The sequence below is a fragment of the Clytia hemisphaerica genome, unplaced genomic scaffold (assembly GCF_902728285.1).
Source record: "Clytia hemisphaerica strain Z4C2 unplaced genomic scaffold, Clytia hemisphaerica genome assembly, whole genome shotgun sequence".
Classification (NCBI taxonomy): domain Eukaryota; kingdom Metazoa; phylum Cnidaria; class Hydrozoa; order Leptothecata; family Clytiidae; genus Clytia; species Clytia hemisphaerica.
The window spans coordinates 134,995-150,861 of NW_027103281.1; the positions used below are offsets into that span (position 1 = coordinate 134,995).

Below are 15,867 nucleotides of genomic sequence, written 5' to 3' on the forward strand. Positions count from 1 at the left end.
AAATCTCCGAGTCAAGAGATGAAATAATAGACACTTTGATTTCAAAACAATTGTGGGCATATCCCAACTTACAAGACAACATTTTATATCCACTACTGTATTTAAAATTTCCAAAACTTACGCGATCGTAATTTTGTATTTGGAACCATTCATCCATTTTTTCCTCCTTAAATGGCAAATTGAAAATTTGTTGGTATGAGGACTTCTTTAGTATTAGGTTGACTTTTTTAACTTATTTTGTTCCCGACAGTGCAAAATTAATTTTGCCTAGTAGACCAAATAAAAAAAATAGACATCTAAGCTGGTGTGATGGCATAGCATAAGTTAGTACCATTAGTAAAATAGGGAGGGAGAAAAAACTTACATTGTAAGAAGTATTCTTTGATCCAGGAAAGTTTTGTGTCAGTTGAAGGACCGTTTTTATGAGACTTTCCTGTCTGTTCTCAAGTACGGCAACTCTTTCAAATAACCTATGAGTAAAACAAAATTAATCAACAACAAAATACTTAATACAAAATACGGACAGACAAGCTCTCTTTTAGGCTACGTCATATATTCCTTCATTTCACGCGTAAAACTCCTACTCTTCGAGTTTCGAAACATAAGCCAATCAGCTGTGTTTTGAACATTCTTTTATTTGAAATCTCTATTGATAGTTGCCGCCTATAGTAGTGCCTATAGACTCAGAGTAAAGCCTAAAAGCCTGGAGCTGTCTATTGTGTAGACTAGCTCTCTTTTGACAACGTTACTCAGAAAAAAAGTCTAGCAATGATTTTATTTAACTTTAGAAAAATGTATATTCCTTAATTTTGTTTTCTCATACTTACTTTGTAACAATATCATCATTTCCTCTTTTGTTTGCTTGAAGAGGTGGGGTGCCATTTTCCAAAATCTGTTTTAAGAAGTTCGAGCTAAATTAAAAATGAAACAGAAGTGACGATTACATGCGGCGTTCATTTAAAAGCCTGTAACTTATTAAGAAATGATAAAAACACACCTCCTAGTCTCATCTCACATATCAGAGCATCACGATACATTAAGAAAGTCTCGTAAAAGTGACGGTCTACGTTTTGGCCTACTAGTCTTCAAATTGTCTTCTTTCAAAATGAAAGAACTTTTTTAAGAGTCTCAAAATATCAATAAAATCAAAGCCACTTTCCCTAGTCAGTACGGGAATCTTCCCGAAACGGCAACAGTTTTCCGATCGAGTACCGATCGAGTAACGTTACTCGAACGAGTAACAGAAATTTCGTAGATTACGCTGTTACTAAATTGAGTAACTCGTTTTGTTATTCGGTGGGGAAACGTTTTTATATAACTAGCTAGAAATTCTACTAGGAGATTGATTTCTAGTCTTTCAGACTATACTACTTTCTTAATATTCTGTTTCAGCAATTTAAGCGCCATATCAGTTTGTACAGGTTGAGCAGTAAAAGCACTAAGTCTAAGTGTCGATTTTCTTGAATTAACTCATCACCATGAGATAAATAATCATTGACTCTTCATCAATAAAAGGTTATCATCACTTTAAAGAAGAACCCATCATCAAATTGAAATGTTTGTGGAGGAAGACAACAATAACAAATATGACCGCACTGCAATGATGGTAAAAATGCCTCAAGAAGCCGGTATTCCATCTGCGCTGTTAGACGTTGTTGTCAGAGAAGCAAAAGGCAAAGAAGAAGAACAAACCCTAAGAAGTAATGCTGGAAAGGATGTTGGTCACGTTCCAGCAAATTTATGTGGTGTGTTTAGAAAATTGCTTGCTAATGCTCTTGTGAAAGAAGTCAAATGTATTTCTTTGAAAGACCCAACTATAAGCAGGCTACCCCATGTTAGTCAGTCTTTTAAGAGAAATCGAAATGGTCTTAAAGGATTAAACCGAAGAGGAGGCGGTGGAATAATCCCTTGTAGATACAAACTGTGCTGTTATGAATAACAATGACAAAGGTGACAAAAAAGCTGAATATAGAAGGCAAAGTGGTCGGTTAAACACAAAGCAAAATCGGAAGAGAGATTCCTCAGGCCGCTTCAAGGTAAATAGCGGCTCGCTGATCCACGACTAGGCGAATGACGACTCGCCAAAAATTGACTTGAATAAAAAAAAGAAAATATCAATCGATGTATACAACGACTTGCTCAAAAAACTTATAATTGACGATTCAACCTCAACTATTTGTCAAGAATGTGTGAATCAGGCTTCAATAGTAACTAATGAAACAAATGACACTGAACTTGAGGGAGAATATTCTAATAGTGATTCCGACGACATCCTTCTTGAAAAAGCGTTTGACGTCAGATTAAAGAAGCTATTAGGAGTGATATCCTTTTTATTTCTGAACAAGGTTCGAAAAAAACATTGGTGGTATTAAAGACTTGATAGAACACAACGCAACTAAATGGCTGTCCGAACGACCGCACGAGCTCATCAATCTTGTTTGTAATATCTGTGATATTGACATCAATGAAGCTAATGACAAAAAGGTTAATATTATTGAAAAGATAGTTGAGCTCATTTACTTTTGTCGGGATCCAAAATTAGTATTGACTAATCATTTCCTGGAAAGTTTGATGTCTTATCAGCTAACAAACTGCAAAGCGTTTGCCAATTTCATGGCAAGTCGGATGCCCGGTGGGTCGTACTCATTCATTCAAAATTGGCTTGACGACCAAAGTATTGAAAAGATTCCATTCCCAGATGGGTTGGCAAAAGCAACTTTCGACAACAATCAAAAAGTCGGCAAGACGTACCTCATTAAAGGTGACAATACCGTACCAACAATCGTTATGAAAAGTCATTTGAATATAATCTTCGATCCCAAAAGCGAATTACAAAGTGACGAAAAAAAGAAACCAGATGAATGGATGTTTGAAGAGGTTGATAAACATAAGAGGGACGAACTTATAGCGAAACTTACGCAACAAAGTGAAGAATTTCGTGAATTACGTGATGGTTTTTTGGGAGATATAATTGCTCTTGCTGTTAAGCAACTAGATGAAAACAAAGAAGATTATGTCGATAAAATTGCTGATATAATGAAAACTGTGGATAGTGGAAAGGTAAAATGCACTAAATGTGGTGCCGAAAACGCTTTGAGCAGTAGATCATGTAAAGAAAACTCGAGTTGTGGTGGAAAACTTAAAAAACCATCGCCAGATGAGTTATTAAAATCCAAAATTTCATTGAAACCTTACGATGCATTTAGAGAAGTTGAATTCACCGATACGAAGTTTGAAAGTCATGTAGGGGAACCTGATTTCCTCAACCCTAATAGTTATGCCAACATCATAAAAGTTTTGAGAAACATTGGGAGGAGAGCTGGAATTTCAAATTATGTTTCTGATGGAAAAAGACACTGGCTTTTCGTAGAATGTGATGGATTGCCCTGCACCACTGTTCGTGACTTAATTCAAAATGTATGGTACTGTTCTTCTTGTTCAGATTCTTACTACAAGCTAGAATCATTTGAAGAGCACAAGTGGTCCATTTTAGGCAAAGCAAAGCCTAAGCGCGAGTTTGATTGGCTAGTACCAACCTTTGGCCTATTGCATTTTGAGATGAATGCGGCCAGGTCCTTCTTGAAACTTAATTGGGAGGTTTTTGTTAAAGAGTTCGGGTGTGAACTTGGATTTACATCTCCGAAGCAGCAAAACTATCTTCAAAAAGGATCAGATCATCACAAAACCTGGCATTTTTTAGAGATTATGTTTATTGCGAAGCGAATATACATGAGCGAAGCAGTTTTGCTATAGTGTGCATGTACCTTTAAATTCTATATACCCAGGGGAGCGCAAGACGAAAAACAAAATTTAGTTCCCATCTATTAAATGTGGATTATTATTCACATCCCTGTTGTTTTCATCCAGGTAGGAGGCTTTTCAATATCGATTTGGTAGATTGTATTTAGGATAGTTTCGTCCAAAAAAGGAACCACTCTACGGCGCCGAAAATCTCCGAGTCAGGGCAATTTCCAAGATATATATTCCATCGTTCCCGTACATTTCCTCCCGCCCCCACTATATCAGACAGCTGATTGGTTATGATATTTTCGTTGTCATGGTTTCGATCTTTGTGTATATCCATTTTGAATTTTTTGCATTCAAGAATTTCCTGGAAGACTTTCATCGACCTCGAAGCTTAAACTGAAAATTCTGCATATTAGTAAATTTATTGCTCTGCTGTCTTTGTTATTGGTGTTGCACTTATCACTTGGAAAAATCATATCTTCAGGTTCATTCACCATTTATAGTTTTGGATTTATAACACCACCTACACACAAGTAACACAACTTTTATGTTACCATCATCAGCATTATCTATAGCTGTGTATAGAGGGAAGTACATTTTGTTGACTTTTTCCTCACTTACTTTCACTGCTTTGTAGGAAGGAAATATATTGAATTAGGGTTTCACTCCGTTCTTTATAGACCTTTTAAAAGTTTCACTTATTTTTTGCGAAGGAAATTCAAATTGTTAGGCATAATATCAAATCATTTATCAACGCAACGATATTGATAACGTTTAAAAAATTAAAACTGTAACAGAAGAGTCCCACACTGCGCTACAAATTATCCAATCCAGCGATCGTGTGCGTCAAAAAAATGTCACGACGTTCACGACTTTCCCCACTAGGGCTAAGAAATTTGGGCCAAAATGTCTGCTTTTTTAATTCTGTTATTCAAGCATTATATTCTCTTAAGACTTTTCGTGAATTTGTTTATGAATTTGACATTAACAGTAATAACTCAGGAAAGACAATGATTAGAGAATTGTTTATTGCCATGACATCATCAAACATACCAATTGAAACATACCACCTGATTCCCTCTTTTCATTTTGGGGCAGAATATGATCACAGTCGTTTTCAACAGTTTGATGCTCAAGAATGTCTAATATATATGCTGTACCAAATTCATGACTTAAATCTAAGTTCCGCACCAGAAGAATCTGTGTTTACCATATCTAGCTTAGAGTCTATATTATGTCAAACATGTTATAATGCGTCAGAGAAAACTTTATTTGAGACTATGTGCCATATTGAGTTTCCTAATCGTTTCAATCATTATTCTATAAAAAATGAAATTTCGAGACTAGTAAACGATCCACATGGAGAATTGCTCCATGACTTGTATGATTGTGCAAATTGCCCATTCCACACACAGGCCACAAAAAGTAAAACTATTATCAACATATCTGAATATTTGATTGTCTCACTAAAAATATTTTGCTATGATCATGCTTCAAACACTTCAAGAAAATTAGTTCCCAACTTGAAAACGATATACAACTACATCATTCAGATGATAACAATCATGTTCCCTTGCAAAATAATGGAGACATTGAAATGGTTGAACAACCTGAAGTAACAAGCAACGTTATACCTAAGTCATTTGTCCACAGTCACGGTGATCTTCAAATCCATGAAAACGTTCTTGTTAAAGAGGCTATTTCAACATTTATTGAAGGAGAAGACAGCCATACTGTTTCTGAATGTATTACATGCCAGGAAGTCAGGCCAGAATTTTTTTTACAAGTCCCTAAAAAGCAAAAGGATCCTAACTTTTGGCAAGTTCAAGAACAAAGATGTAATAGGTGCAATAATGAATTTCATAAAAAGCAAAAAGGTAATCAAAAACAAGCACTGTTATTTTCAGGAGCTCTGTCCTCTCCTATTGATTGTTTTCATGATGACCTAAGGAATTTGATGCACAATAATCAAAACTTTATTGATGTTCCTCCATTTTTAAAAGGGTTAACTTTTGTTGAAACATTGCTAATTAGAAAAATCTCTATTGCCATTTATGTTCATTGTTTGAAATATGGCATGTTTGCTTCAAAAGGACACGCAGTAGCCATACCTTCAAATTTAAAAATCTTTACAAAACTGCCTCAATTGCCCACTGAGATTGGTATTTTGTTGATTAGAAGTGGTAGCAATAACTCTAAAGCATACATGGCCTCTAGACAAAGGGTTCAAGATGCTCTCAATGGTTTAGTTTTTGGATTTCCTTATTATGGGTCAGACAACCCACAACACGGATACACACAGTATCATGGAAAAGATCATATATCAGGGAGAATTCTGAAAGGTAAATATTTTTTATATCAGCCCAATCCATATTATCATGATGTAACAATTGAACTGGATCGGCTTCTTAACATTCCTGAAAATCATGGTATTGTTGAAGGACTTCCAATAGTTTCAGCTGATATTAATAACACTGAACAGGCTACTGAAGATAGGGGACCAGCACCAGGTCAGTTTGAAAAGCTTGCTGTAGATGAAGAATTAACAACATCTTCATGATTTGCAGCCCAACTAACCAACTCTGATGCAGATGAAAATGTTAAAAATGCATTACGCCTATTTCTTGGAGAAAATTGCAATATCGAAGAACTTATTGAAACAGGTGTGATAGCCGACATAGGTAAGCTACACAATAACAAAAGGGAAAAACCTATCCCAGAGCTTTCCACAGAGGGATTTTTTACTATGTGCTATCCTCATATATTTGTTAATGGAACCTGTGATTACACTATCAAAGCAGCCAGGAATTTAAAATTTGAGGACTGGATTGATCATATATACTTTTGTAAAGACAGTCGTGTACCTGCTCACAGATTCTTAAAATTTCATCTCATGAATATCAGTCTGCGTCAAAAAGCTTTAAATCAAGGAAGTTTTTGCGTTAACCAACAAATTAATGAAAAGCACATAACAAGGGACGAGTTAGTTCAACAACTAGAAAATGAAAACGAGGCAATTCCTCGCAAAATATTATCAAGGAGTGCTAATCTAGTTGACAGAGCACCATATTGGCGAGAGAGAAAACATGAATTAGACTCACTTTGTTTTTTTATGTTGAAAGAACACTAAAAAAATGTATTCTCTGTCAAACAGATGAAAACAAAGTTAAAGAACTACATAGTGATACAGTTAATAAGGTCATGTTACACTCTTGTAGCTCATATTGTCTCCGCCGGAAAACTGTTACCACAAAGGAAAAAGATGAAAATGGTCAACAGGTTAAAAAAGTTGTTCGATACTGCAGGCATCATTTTGGTGAGTATGATGAGGAAAGTAAAAGATCTTCTGGAAAAGAGACAAATCCTTTTGCAGCTAGACTTACAGAAGGTGAAATACAAAGATATGAAGGGAGAAATGATCATCCTCGGATGGTTCAACATATACGTCTCAGGCTGTTATCCTGGGCAGGGCAACGTGACACCCAACCCATTGTCTCCCCAGACCTTTTAGCACTGATAAGATATATAACTGGATATTGTTGCAAAGGCAACACTTCAACCCAAGAACTGATTGATCTATACAAGCAAATACTGAATAAAGCAGAACCAACAATATCCCTAAAGTCGGTGGCTCAGAGATTGCTTTTAAAGACAGTAGGTTATGTAGACACTCCATCATCTGCTGCTGACTTTATCAATACTAAAAGAAAGTTATACAGCTGCAGCAGAAGATTTAAAAGAGCTGGTATTAGTGGTTACAGAGTGTGTGATCTTAATGCTAATGATGGACAAGTTACAAAGGAAAACAAATTCGATAAATTTCTTGGAGAAGGCAGAAGAAATGAAAATCCTTACCAGACTTTTTATGACTTTCTTAAAAAATGTGATTGCCCAAAGAGATCTCCTTGTGGTAAGGACCATGTTCCTGTTTTTACTGGTCGTCAACGCTTTTGGGTGTGGCCAACTGGTGAAGACTTCTCCAAAGAACTCCTGATGAAGTTCTCACCTGGTACTTGGAGAAAAGTTGAAGATCTTATGAATGGTTTTGATACATATACAGAGTCCTTCTCCGTTTTCCTTGATTCTGAACACTGTCCAGAATCTGTCAAGATGATGTTACAGTTTGCCAAGATAGAATATGATAAAAAGGTTGCAAAACGTGAGAGAAAAAAACAAAGACAGCAACCACAGGAAGAGATCAATTTCTCGCAATCTACACTTGGAAGTCAAGATAGTCAAGCTTCACAAGACTCTGTCTTTGACACAATGGGAGCCCTTCTCCTTAGAGACATTGCAAGGGAGAACAGAGAATCCATTGAAGAGGCTCCTGTTGACGAGGAAGTGCTATATAGTGGTGGGGATGATTTCGATTGGCACACAAATGGTTTAAGATGGTTTGTGGTTGAATCTCTTTCTGATGCTCAGATTGAAGAAACTAAAATGTGGCTATCAGACGTATCGAAGCAAGCCAATGAAGCTTTTCTTAGAGAAGGAAGACTTTGTACTTGCCAGATGTAGACCCAAAATTAGTGAACCACATTCAAATGCTGATTGTTAATTACAATATAAAAATTCTATTAGAGTATGCCAGAGGTAATTTTTCTGTTGGGTACGAGAATTGTAAAAGACTTATTGTTCAGGGCCCAGCAGGTACGGGCAAATCACAGATTGTGAAAATCGTCACCCGTCTTGTTCGCCGCATTTTCAAATGTAATCGATCTGTTTTAAATGTTGCCCCCACAAGTGCTGCAGGTCTGCTTTTACCTGATGGTGGCACCATTCATTCATGTGTTAACATTCCTAGAAAAACAAAAGAAAAATTTACTCTTGCTGACCGCCCCATGTCTGCTGATCAGAGCGACCATTTAAAAACTTTAACACTTGATGACGATAAGAAACAACTCTCTCTCATGTGTCTTAATGCAGACGAAAGAGGAATGGTGGGTCAGTATGTTTTGGCATGGTTCCATCGAAGGTTTTCTGAAATGTCAACCAATCTATTAGACATTGAAAGTTGTGTACCATTTGGATGTATTCCCACTTTTAACTTTTTTGGTGATATATTTCAATTGAGAGCAATTGGGGAACGCAATCTATTTGATAAAGTCCTTGAATCAACTGAACCAATTGATATAGCAGGTGCGCTCGTTTATAAAAATTTGAAGATGTTTTTGTATTAGAAGAAATCATGCGCCAACAGCCCAACCAATCCGCATTGCTGAGACGCTTAGACAATCTACGAATCGGTAATGTAACCAGAAAGGACTGGGAGGAAATAAATCAACGATGTTATGATAATTTATCTCCTGAAGAAAAAAAGAATTTCGATGATGAAACTTCAGATGTTATTTGCTTAACAGAAACATGGAAGGAGGCAAATTGTTACAACCGTTCTGTTTTAAACTCAAAATATCATAATAATGAGAGAGTTGTAAATGCTGAATTCAAAAGCACTGGCTATGGAAAACACCACAACACTGCAAAAGAGTCCTTGTTGCAAATACCCAACAAGACTGTCATTGCTGTTGGATGTAGAGTTATATTGACACGAAATCAAGGTTGTATGACCAGGCTTGGATCAAACAATGGTGCTATTGGAACAGTTATTAGTATTATCTATAAACCTAATGTCAAACCACCACAGATGCCGGAGATTGTTATTGTTGACTTTCCAAGATACAAAGGACCAGTTTGGGATGAACACCAACCTACCTGGGTTCCAATCACAGCCAATATTGTCACTTGTGAAGATGTTAAGAAATGTTGTAAGCGTACTGGCTTTCCATTGATAACAGGTTATGCCATCACTATTGCAAAATCTCAAGGTATGACAATAGGACCAAACCAACAAGTCACTAATGTTATAATTAAATTGTCTTCTGAAACTACGATGGAACAGTTAAACTGTGGAACATCTTACACTGCTTTTTCACGTGTTACACAGGATGAAGATTGGTGTTTAGCGGAATCAGAACCATTTTCAAGGTTGGAATACTTGAACCGAAATCCACAACTAAAACTAAGAAAGGAAGAGGAAAAACGACTGCAAAACCTCTCTGCAAAGACAAAATCAGAAAATATGTGCTCTATTGAACAATACTTACAATTACTCAGAGAAGTTGATTCTTTTTGTGATGATGGTATATATGATGCCAATTGTACAGTACCTAATTGTTCTAAATGCGTGATACACAAAAATTGAGGTAAATTTCAAGTGCATGATTAACACTGACAAGGACATAAATGGATGTGGATTTTTTTATAAGACATGCCTTTTGTACAGTTCACGCTAATAAAATGATAACATTTGTGGAGATTGTCGGAGTTGGGCATTTATGTTAAAATGCATGTCTGGAAGGGTGGTTGGGAGGCCCAGAAAAATTAAAATGTTTTTGAGTGTATGTCTCACTCTTCTTCAAACATTGCACCATCTTATATGTTAAGAAGATTTGTGCACCACACCTTTTGAATATTAAAATAAGAAGAATTATAAAGTAATCGGGTGTGGAAGTAGCATCCATTATGATATGTTAAAGCAGTCTGACAAAAAAGTCAACTTGCTAAGGATGTGAAAATTAAGAGTGTGTGTCCCACTCTCACTTCATGAATGAATCACACCATCTCATATGTTAAACAGATGTGAATGTGTACCACATTGATGTTAGATGTGGAAGTATCATCCATTATGATATGTTAAAGCAGTCTGACAAAAAAGTCGACTTGCTAAGGATGTGAAAATTAAGAGTGTGTGTCCCACTCTCACTTCATGAATCACACCATCTCATATGTTAAGCAGATGTGATGTGTACCACATTGATGTTAGATGTGGAAGTAGCATCCATTATGATATGTTAAAGCAGTCTGACAAAAAAGTCAACTTGCTAAGGATGTGAAAATTAAGAGTGTGTGTCCCACTCTCACTTCATGAATCACACCATCTCATATGTTTAGTAGATGCGAATTTTTACTCTTTTGTAATTGTAGTCCATTCACTTTATACGTACACTCTTTTTACCTACCATGTGGAAATCATTCTCAAAGGGATTAGTCAAATTATGCCGACATGCTTTGTTTTACAGTAGCAAAAAAGAGTGCACGTTTAAAGCGAATGGACTTTTGACCGTTTTTATTGTCTAATTTAGACTTTTATTTGGTACAGAGGAAACTTTTTTAAAGGGTGATGTCATTTATTTAAATCACTGAGCTACATTCATAACCCTCCATGAGGAAGTCTCCAAACCCCACCCATTCAAAGCAAAATTGTTAAGTTTATGAAATTTGATAATAGCCGCACTACTCAAGAACCGAAGCTCCTATTTAAAATGAAAATTTCTTTTGATGCTACTACATTAATGGGGTACCATATCTCGAGAAACACAGATCATATGACTGGTCTAATTTAATGTTTAAACACAGCTCAGTAATTTAATAATTTAAATACACAATATTAAATTCTTAAAGATACAGTGTAACCTACTTTCTTTTTCAGAAATAAAATGAAAACCGTAATGCAAAGATACAACAGATTCTTCTGCGAACGCACCAAAGACGGCAATCAACATCAGCAACAGCAACAAGATTTAAGGCAAGTCCTCGAACAAAGGGTTCAAGAACAAGTCGATCAATTGCATGAACAACATCAAAAGTCAATTGAAACAATCCAAAACAAGCACAGACAGGATATTGAACAATTGCTGAGTAGATTTGGGAACGCTGAGGGTAGTGAGAATGACCACACGGATGGAGATTTCCTCCTGGAAGAGACACCTGAAAATAACGATGATTAAGAAACCCCGGATGAACCAGTTGTGAGTAAAATTTACGATATTAAAGAATCAATTGAGACCATGGTTTTCTTGCACCGAAACGTTGAAGTGCCAAATGTCAAAACCATCTATTCTATACCCTTTGAACTTGACCGTGTAACCGGTACTCTACTTTATGTTTAAGTAAATTTGATATTCTTTTTAAGGAACTCACACGTGCCGATTTTGATGAGTATCGTCTGGACCATCCCGGGCCAATGTCAACCAGCGCCTTCAATAAATGGAAGAGTTTGGGAGGCAAAGACGCTTCTTGGTTTGTTTGGCGGGTGGGACGAAGAAATCGGGGTAGGGGTGGAAGGGTAGAGGTGGTCGGGGCAGGGGTCGTGGTTTAGGTCGAGGTCGGGGTAGAGGTAGAGGGGGTATTGCTACGGGTAGAGAGGATGATGTAGTGGGAAGGGGTGAGAGAGGGAGAGGGGGTAGGGTTAGTGGGTGCTAGAGGGGCTAGAGCTGACAGGAGGGGGGTCGAGGTAGAGGTGGTAAGGGGGGAGAGATTTCCGGGGGTGTGAGAGAGGGTAGAGTTGGGAAATTTTGGGAGAGGGATTTTGGAGGGAGGGTTATTTTTAATTTACAGGTGGAGAAGGGTGGTGTTGGTATCAATCATCTTTGATAGGTGATTGATACGGTGCATTCAAACTTAATGAATTATTTATTGAAAATCTTCGTATACACAATCATACCCTTCTTTACCTGTGAATTTCAAATATTTATGTTCAGTGATGCATTTACAGTATTTCATTTTATAAAAAATTTGAAAAGCCCACAGCTAGAATTCGTTTAGCATTAAAGGATAAGGAAAAGAATTTAGCTTTTTCGAAAACTTATATTTGATAGTTGGTAAGTAATAAACGACAGATAGAACCCATAGTTAAAGCCCAGAAATTCTTGAAAGGTTTTACTTCGTAAGTAAACCCTTGTTTTAAATATTTCATTTTTGTACAATCCTACTTTTCTGTCTCAACTTTGGAAGTTTTAGCTCCTAGCTCAGCAAGATGATTTTAAGTCTCTCATAATAATGCTTTGAGGAAAAGTAAATTATTGTATAGTCTCCTGTGCAAGGTTTACACAGGTTTAGGTTAGATTTATTATATAGTTTCCTGTGCAAGGTTCACACAGGCTTAAATAGGTTAGATTTATCATATAGTCTCCTGTGCAAGGTTCACACAGGAAAGTAAATTGATGCTTAATAGAAATCAGCGAGGTAAGAACTTATATACCGTTAGTTGTTTAGTTCTTTACATTTTTTTTACTAGTCTTAAATTTGACCTTTTTGGGAAGTGGTACACTGCTAATGAAAATTTTTAATCCTAATTTGTACATTATATAGCTTGCAATGTGTTTGATGTCTATTTGCATTTATGGGCATAATGTTCTACTTCTTATGCATTCTAAATTTTTAATTTTTTTTCTATATTATAGCAAATAATATAATTTATTGAGATGATCCTTCCTAACGTCACGAAACAAAATTTTAAAAGGTATGAAATATCCTTTCACCTTGTAATACTGAGAAAAAAAGGATTTAGTAACCGTTTGAGTCATAGAAAGTTTGATCTGTAGGCAAAATCATGTGAGACTGAATTTATCTTTAAAGGCATTTAACATCTCGAGGTACGACATAACAAGAGTCGAATGCTCATACTTTACTTATTCGTTACAGAAATGTCGGTGGTACATGGCATGACACAAGGAAAAAAGATTGACTCACATGGCAAGATAAGAAAAGTTATTCATGCACATGGGTGTAAAGAGTGGTAAATTTTGATTACTGACACATATCTACTTTATAGAGCCCTTTTAAACTTTGTAGCTAGTAAAAATGAGATCTCTGTCTGAACTGCACGTTTTTTTCTTTGTCTTTAGGAATACAAGGAAAAGTTTTCATGAGTGCTATAATGTAAAATCTCGATTTCTCATTTCAGTATCGCATTTTTATATGACAGTGGCGTTTTTAAAGATCAAAAATGTTTAACGTAACAACTACTTCCGACTGGTAAACTATGTTATTTTGGCTGTATGATACATCAACAAGACCTAAAAGAGAGGTAAATACACGCTTTTCTATAATTATAGTGTTAATTGGCTGAGGGTGAGTGTTATTCTCATTTTTCTATCGTTCTAAATAATAGGCCTATTGTTCGAAACCTCCGAAATCTCACCCTGATATTCTGATAAAAGTTATTCCTATAAAAAAACGTGTAGACCGACCACATACCTTTATCATTTCTTATATGGATATTTTGCTAGTATGACAGATGGCTGCTGACTACGCTGTTAAAAGGAAATATTAGTGCAGTGATAAAATAATCAATGTGGATCTTCTTTTAGAATGTAGATGTGTATTTTTTTCATTCCAATTTATTAATTATTTCTTAATTTAAGGAAGTGCTGGCATTTTTGTCTGTAATGTAACTTTTATTTCTTTCATTTCAGTTACGTTTCACCCTTGGTGTTCAAAATCTAGATTGTTTCGCCCTTATGACGAGAAAGAGCATCGAAAATTAAATAACTTGATTTATAACTGGATGTCGAAAACTCTTCACGAAATACACGCGTAATTCCTGTGGAGACTACTGGAAATCGACACTTTTTTATAGAGCCGTATACCCTTCATATACTCTGGAGGCGCGTAAATTTAATTTATAATCAGACAATTGAATATTATTTGTATTTTAACTATTGTTCAGAATGATTATTAATTCTTAAGACAAGATGTTCTAACTGGAATCATTCTGCTTTTATTCAATCTGGAGTACAGAACTGCAATCGTTCAAACAAAGCTCTTGCTCCCCTAATTATCCACCCCCTATTTATAAACACCTCCTTGAATAAACGTCTTTCCGAAAGAAATAATTACTTAAATACTCACAATTAGTGCCGAAATTTTTTGAGAAGTTCCTTTAAGTAGTAATTGAAATCGAGTGACAGGCTGTGTTTTTCGAAATTAGTCCTGTGATTGTTTCGTTATTTTAAAACAAATTTTCGTGATTTTTTGAAATTTTTGAAGTTAATGATCCACCCTTAGACACACAGGGTGGGTCTAATATCCACCCAAGCAAAACGCCCACCCCTTCTCTTCTTTGCTGTGGTTTTTACTAATTTTTCGGATAAAGAAGCAACAAAAAACTAAAGGGGTGGAAGATTTCAAAATATACTTATCGAGACTATTTACTTCTCTTGCGAATGATTTAAAATTTTGCTTGCAACTTGCGAATTTAGTGACCTGCCTCAATCGCTTCGCAACTTTTATACATATACGGCTTGTTCAATTTTTTTTAAGTTGTCTAAGACTTTTCGATCTGAGATGGTTAACTTCAGAATATGTTACCCCTTATATACCTATCATCTTATCCAAGATTACCATTCTAATTACAATCTGTTTTATGACTTTCATTGTTTTCTTTATTAGCCTTATTTAAGAATTAGACATTTTCTTATATAACTCATTATCTAATCAATGTAACTTCCTATCGTTTCATCTGATTTCCTTCAAATGCATCAAGAATAAATTTGTGTAATTCCACATGAAATTCCTGTTTATGGCTCTGCAATTATTTTTGTAACCTCAAATTAAGGGTAATTTCCACAAGCTATTTCTAAAGATGTGGCAGGTTTTATTTGTAATTATTTTGTCGTTTAAAGGTGGCATGGCAACAACTTGTATTTTCTTTTTCAGCAAATCGAATCAGCAAGTTCCTTTTTCATAAAGTTACATGAGAGGCATGAGAGACCCTGTGGGCCCATCCCAAACTGGAACAAAAAAAGCTGAAATGAAAAAAATATCGTCCTGGTAAGAAAATACCAATTGTGATACTCATAACAAATTTTATCTTTGGAATCCCTACTGAAGTCTTTTTGCCTTTAACAATATATAATATAGATCCCTGCTCGTTAAAAAAAATCCCTATTAGCACTTAATTCTTTCATTATTTTCTCACTCGCTACAAGGTCTAATTCTTTAAAAAGTGTTGATTTTTGAAAATTTTCAGGAAGAAATTGACTAACCAAAAATGTCAGAATTTACAAATCTTGAGAATGAGAAGGAAAATGGTAATGGCGTATGACGTATTGGTATTGGTAAGCACATTTTTAAGACTTTACGGTTATAACCACAGATTTATAAAGCCCGAAAGGTTATGTCGTGCTATGGCTAAAAAGTGTGCCGAGGTTAGGTAGGAAATCCTATCTAGGTCACGTGATATTACAATAGAATTTCAGCGCTTGAACAAGAAGAATTTTTGCAGGTTTTCGAAAAGAATAGCAGCATTACTTTTTGTTTACTTGGAAGAGCTTACAG

At 35.7% G+C, this 15,867-nt stretch overlaps 1 protein-coding gene and 2 long non-coding RNA genes across 3 annotated transcripts in view; all 3 read left to right on the top strand.

Moving 5' to 3' along the window:
- Positions 1 to 8,935: 8,935 nt before the first annotated feature.
- LOC136802546 (uncharacterized) lies at positions 8,936 to 9,949 on the top strand. Its single transcript, XM_067059283.1, has one exon. The coding sequence runs from the start codon at positions 8,936 to 8,938 to the stop codon at positions 9,947 to 9,949; it is 1,014 nt and encodes a 337-aa protein (XP_066915384.1).
- A 3,038-nt stretch (positions 9,950 to 12,987) lies between these two features.
- LOC136802636 (uncharacterized) lies at positions 12,988 to 14,291 on the top strand. The gene is made up of 4 exons (XR_010846028.1): positions 12,988 to 13,048; positions 13,231 to 13,324; positions 13,493 to 13,615; positions 14,004 to 14,291. It is a non-coding gene; the product is annotated as an uncharacterized lncRNA (long non-coding RNA).
- A 997-nt stretch (positions 14,292 to 15,288) lies between these two features.
- The window catches only part of LOC136802791 (uncharacterized), a 28,455-nt gene continuing 27,876 nt past the window's right edge, over positions 15,289 to 15,867 (top strand). Inside the window, exons 1-2 of the long non-coding RNA XR_010846058.1 lie at positions 15,289 to 15,360; positions 15,560 to 15,647. This is a non-coding gene — a long non-coding RNA (uncharacterized lncRNA). The remainder of the gene's footprint in view (positions 15,361 to 15,559; positions 15,648 to 15,867) is intronic.

Bases quoted from the DNA above. Each gene is read 5' to 3' on its own strand.
- LOC136802546 (XM_067059283.1), top strand. From the start codon at position 8,936: ATGCGCCAACAGCCCAACCAATCCGCATTGCTGAGACGCTTAGACAAT.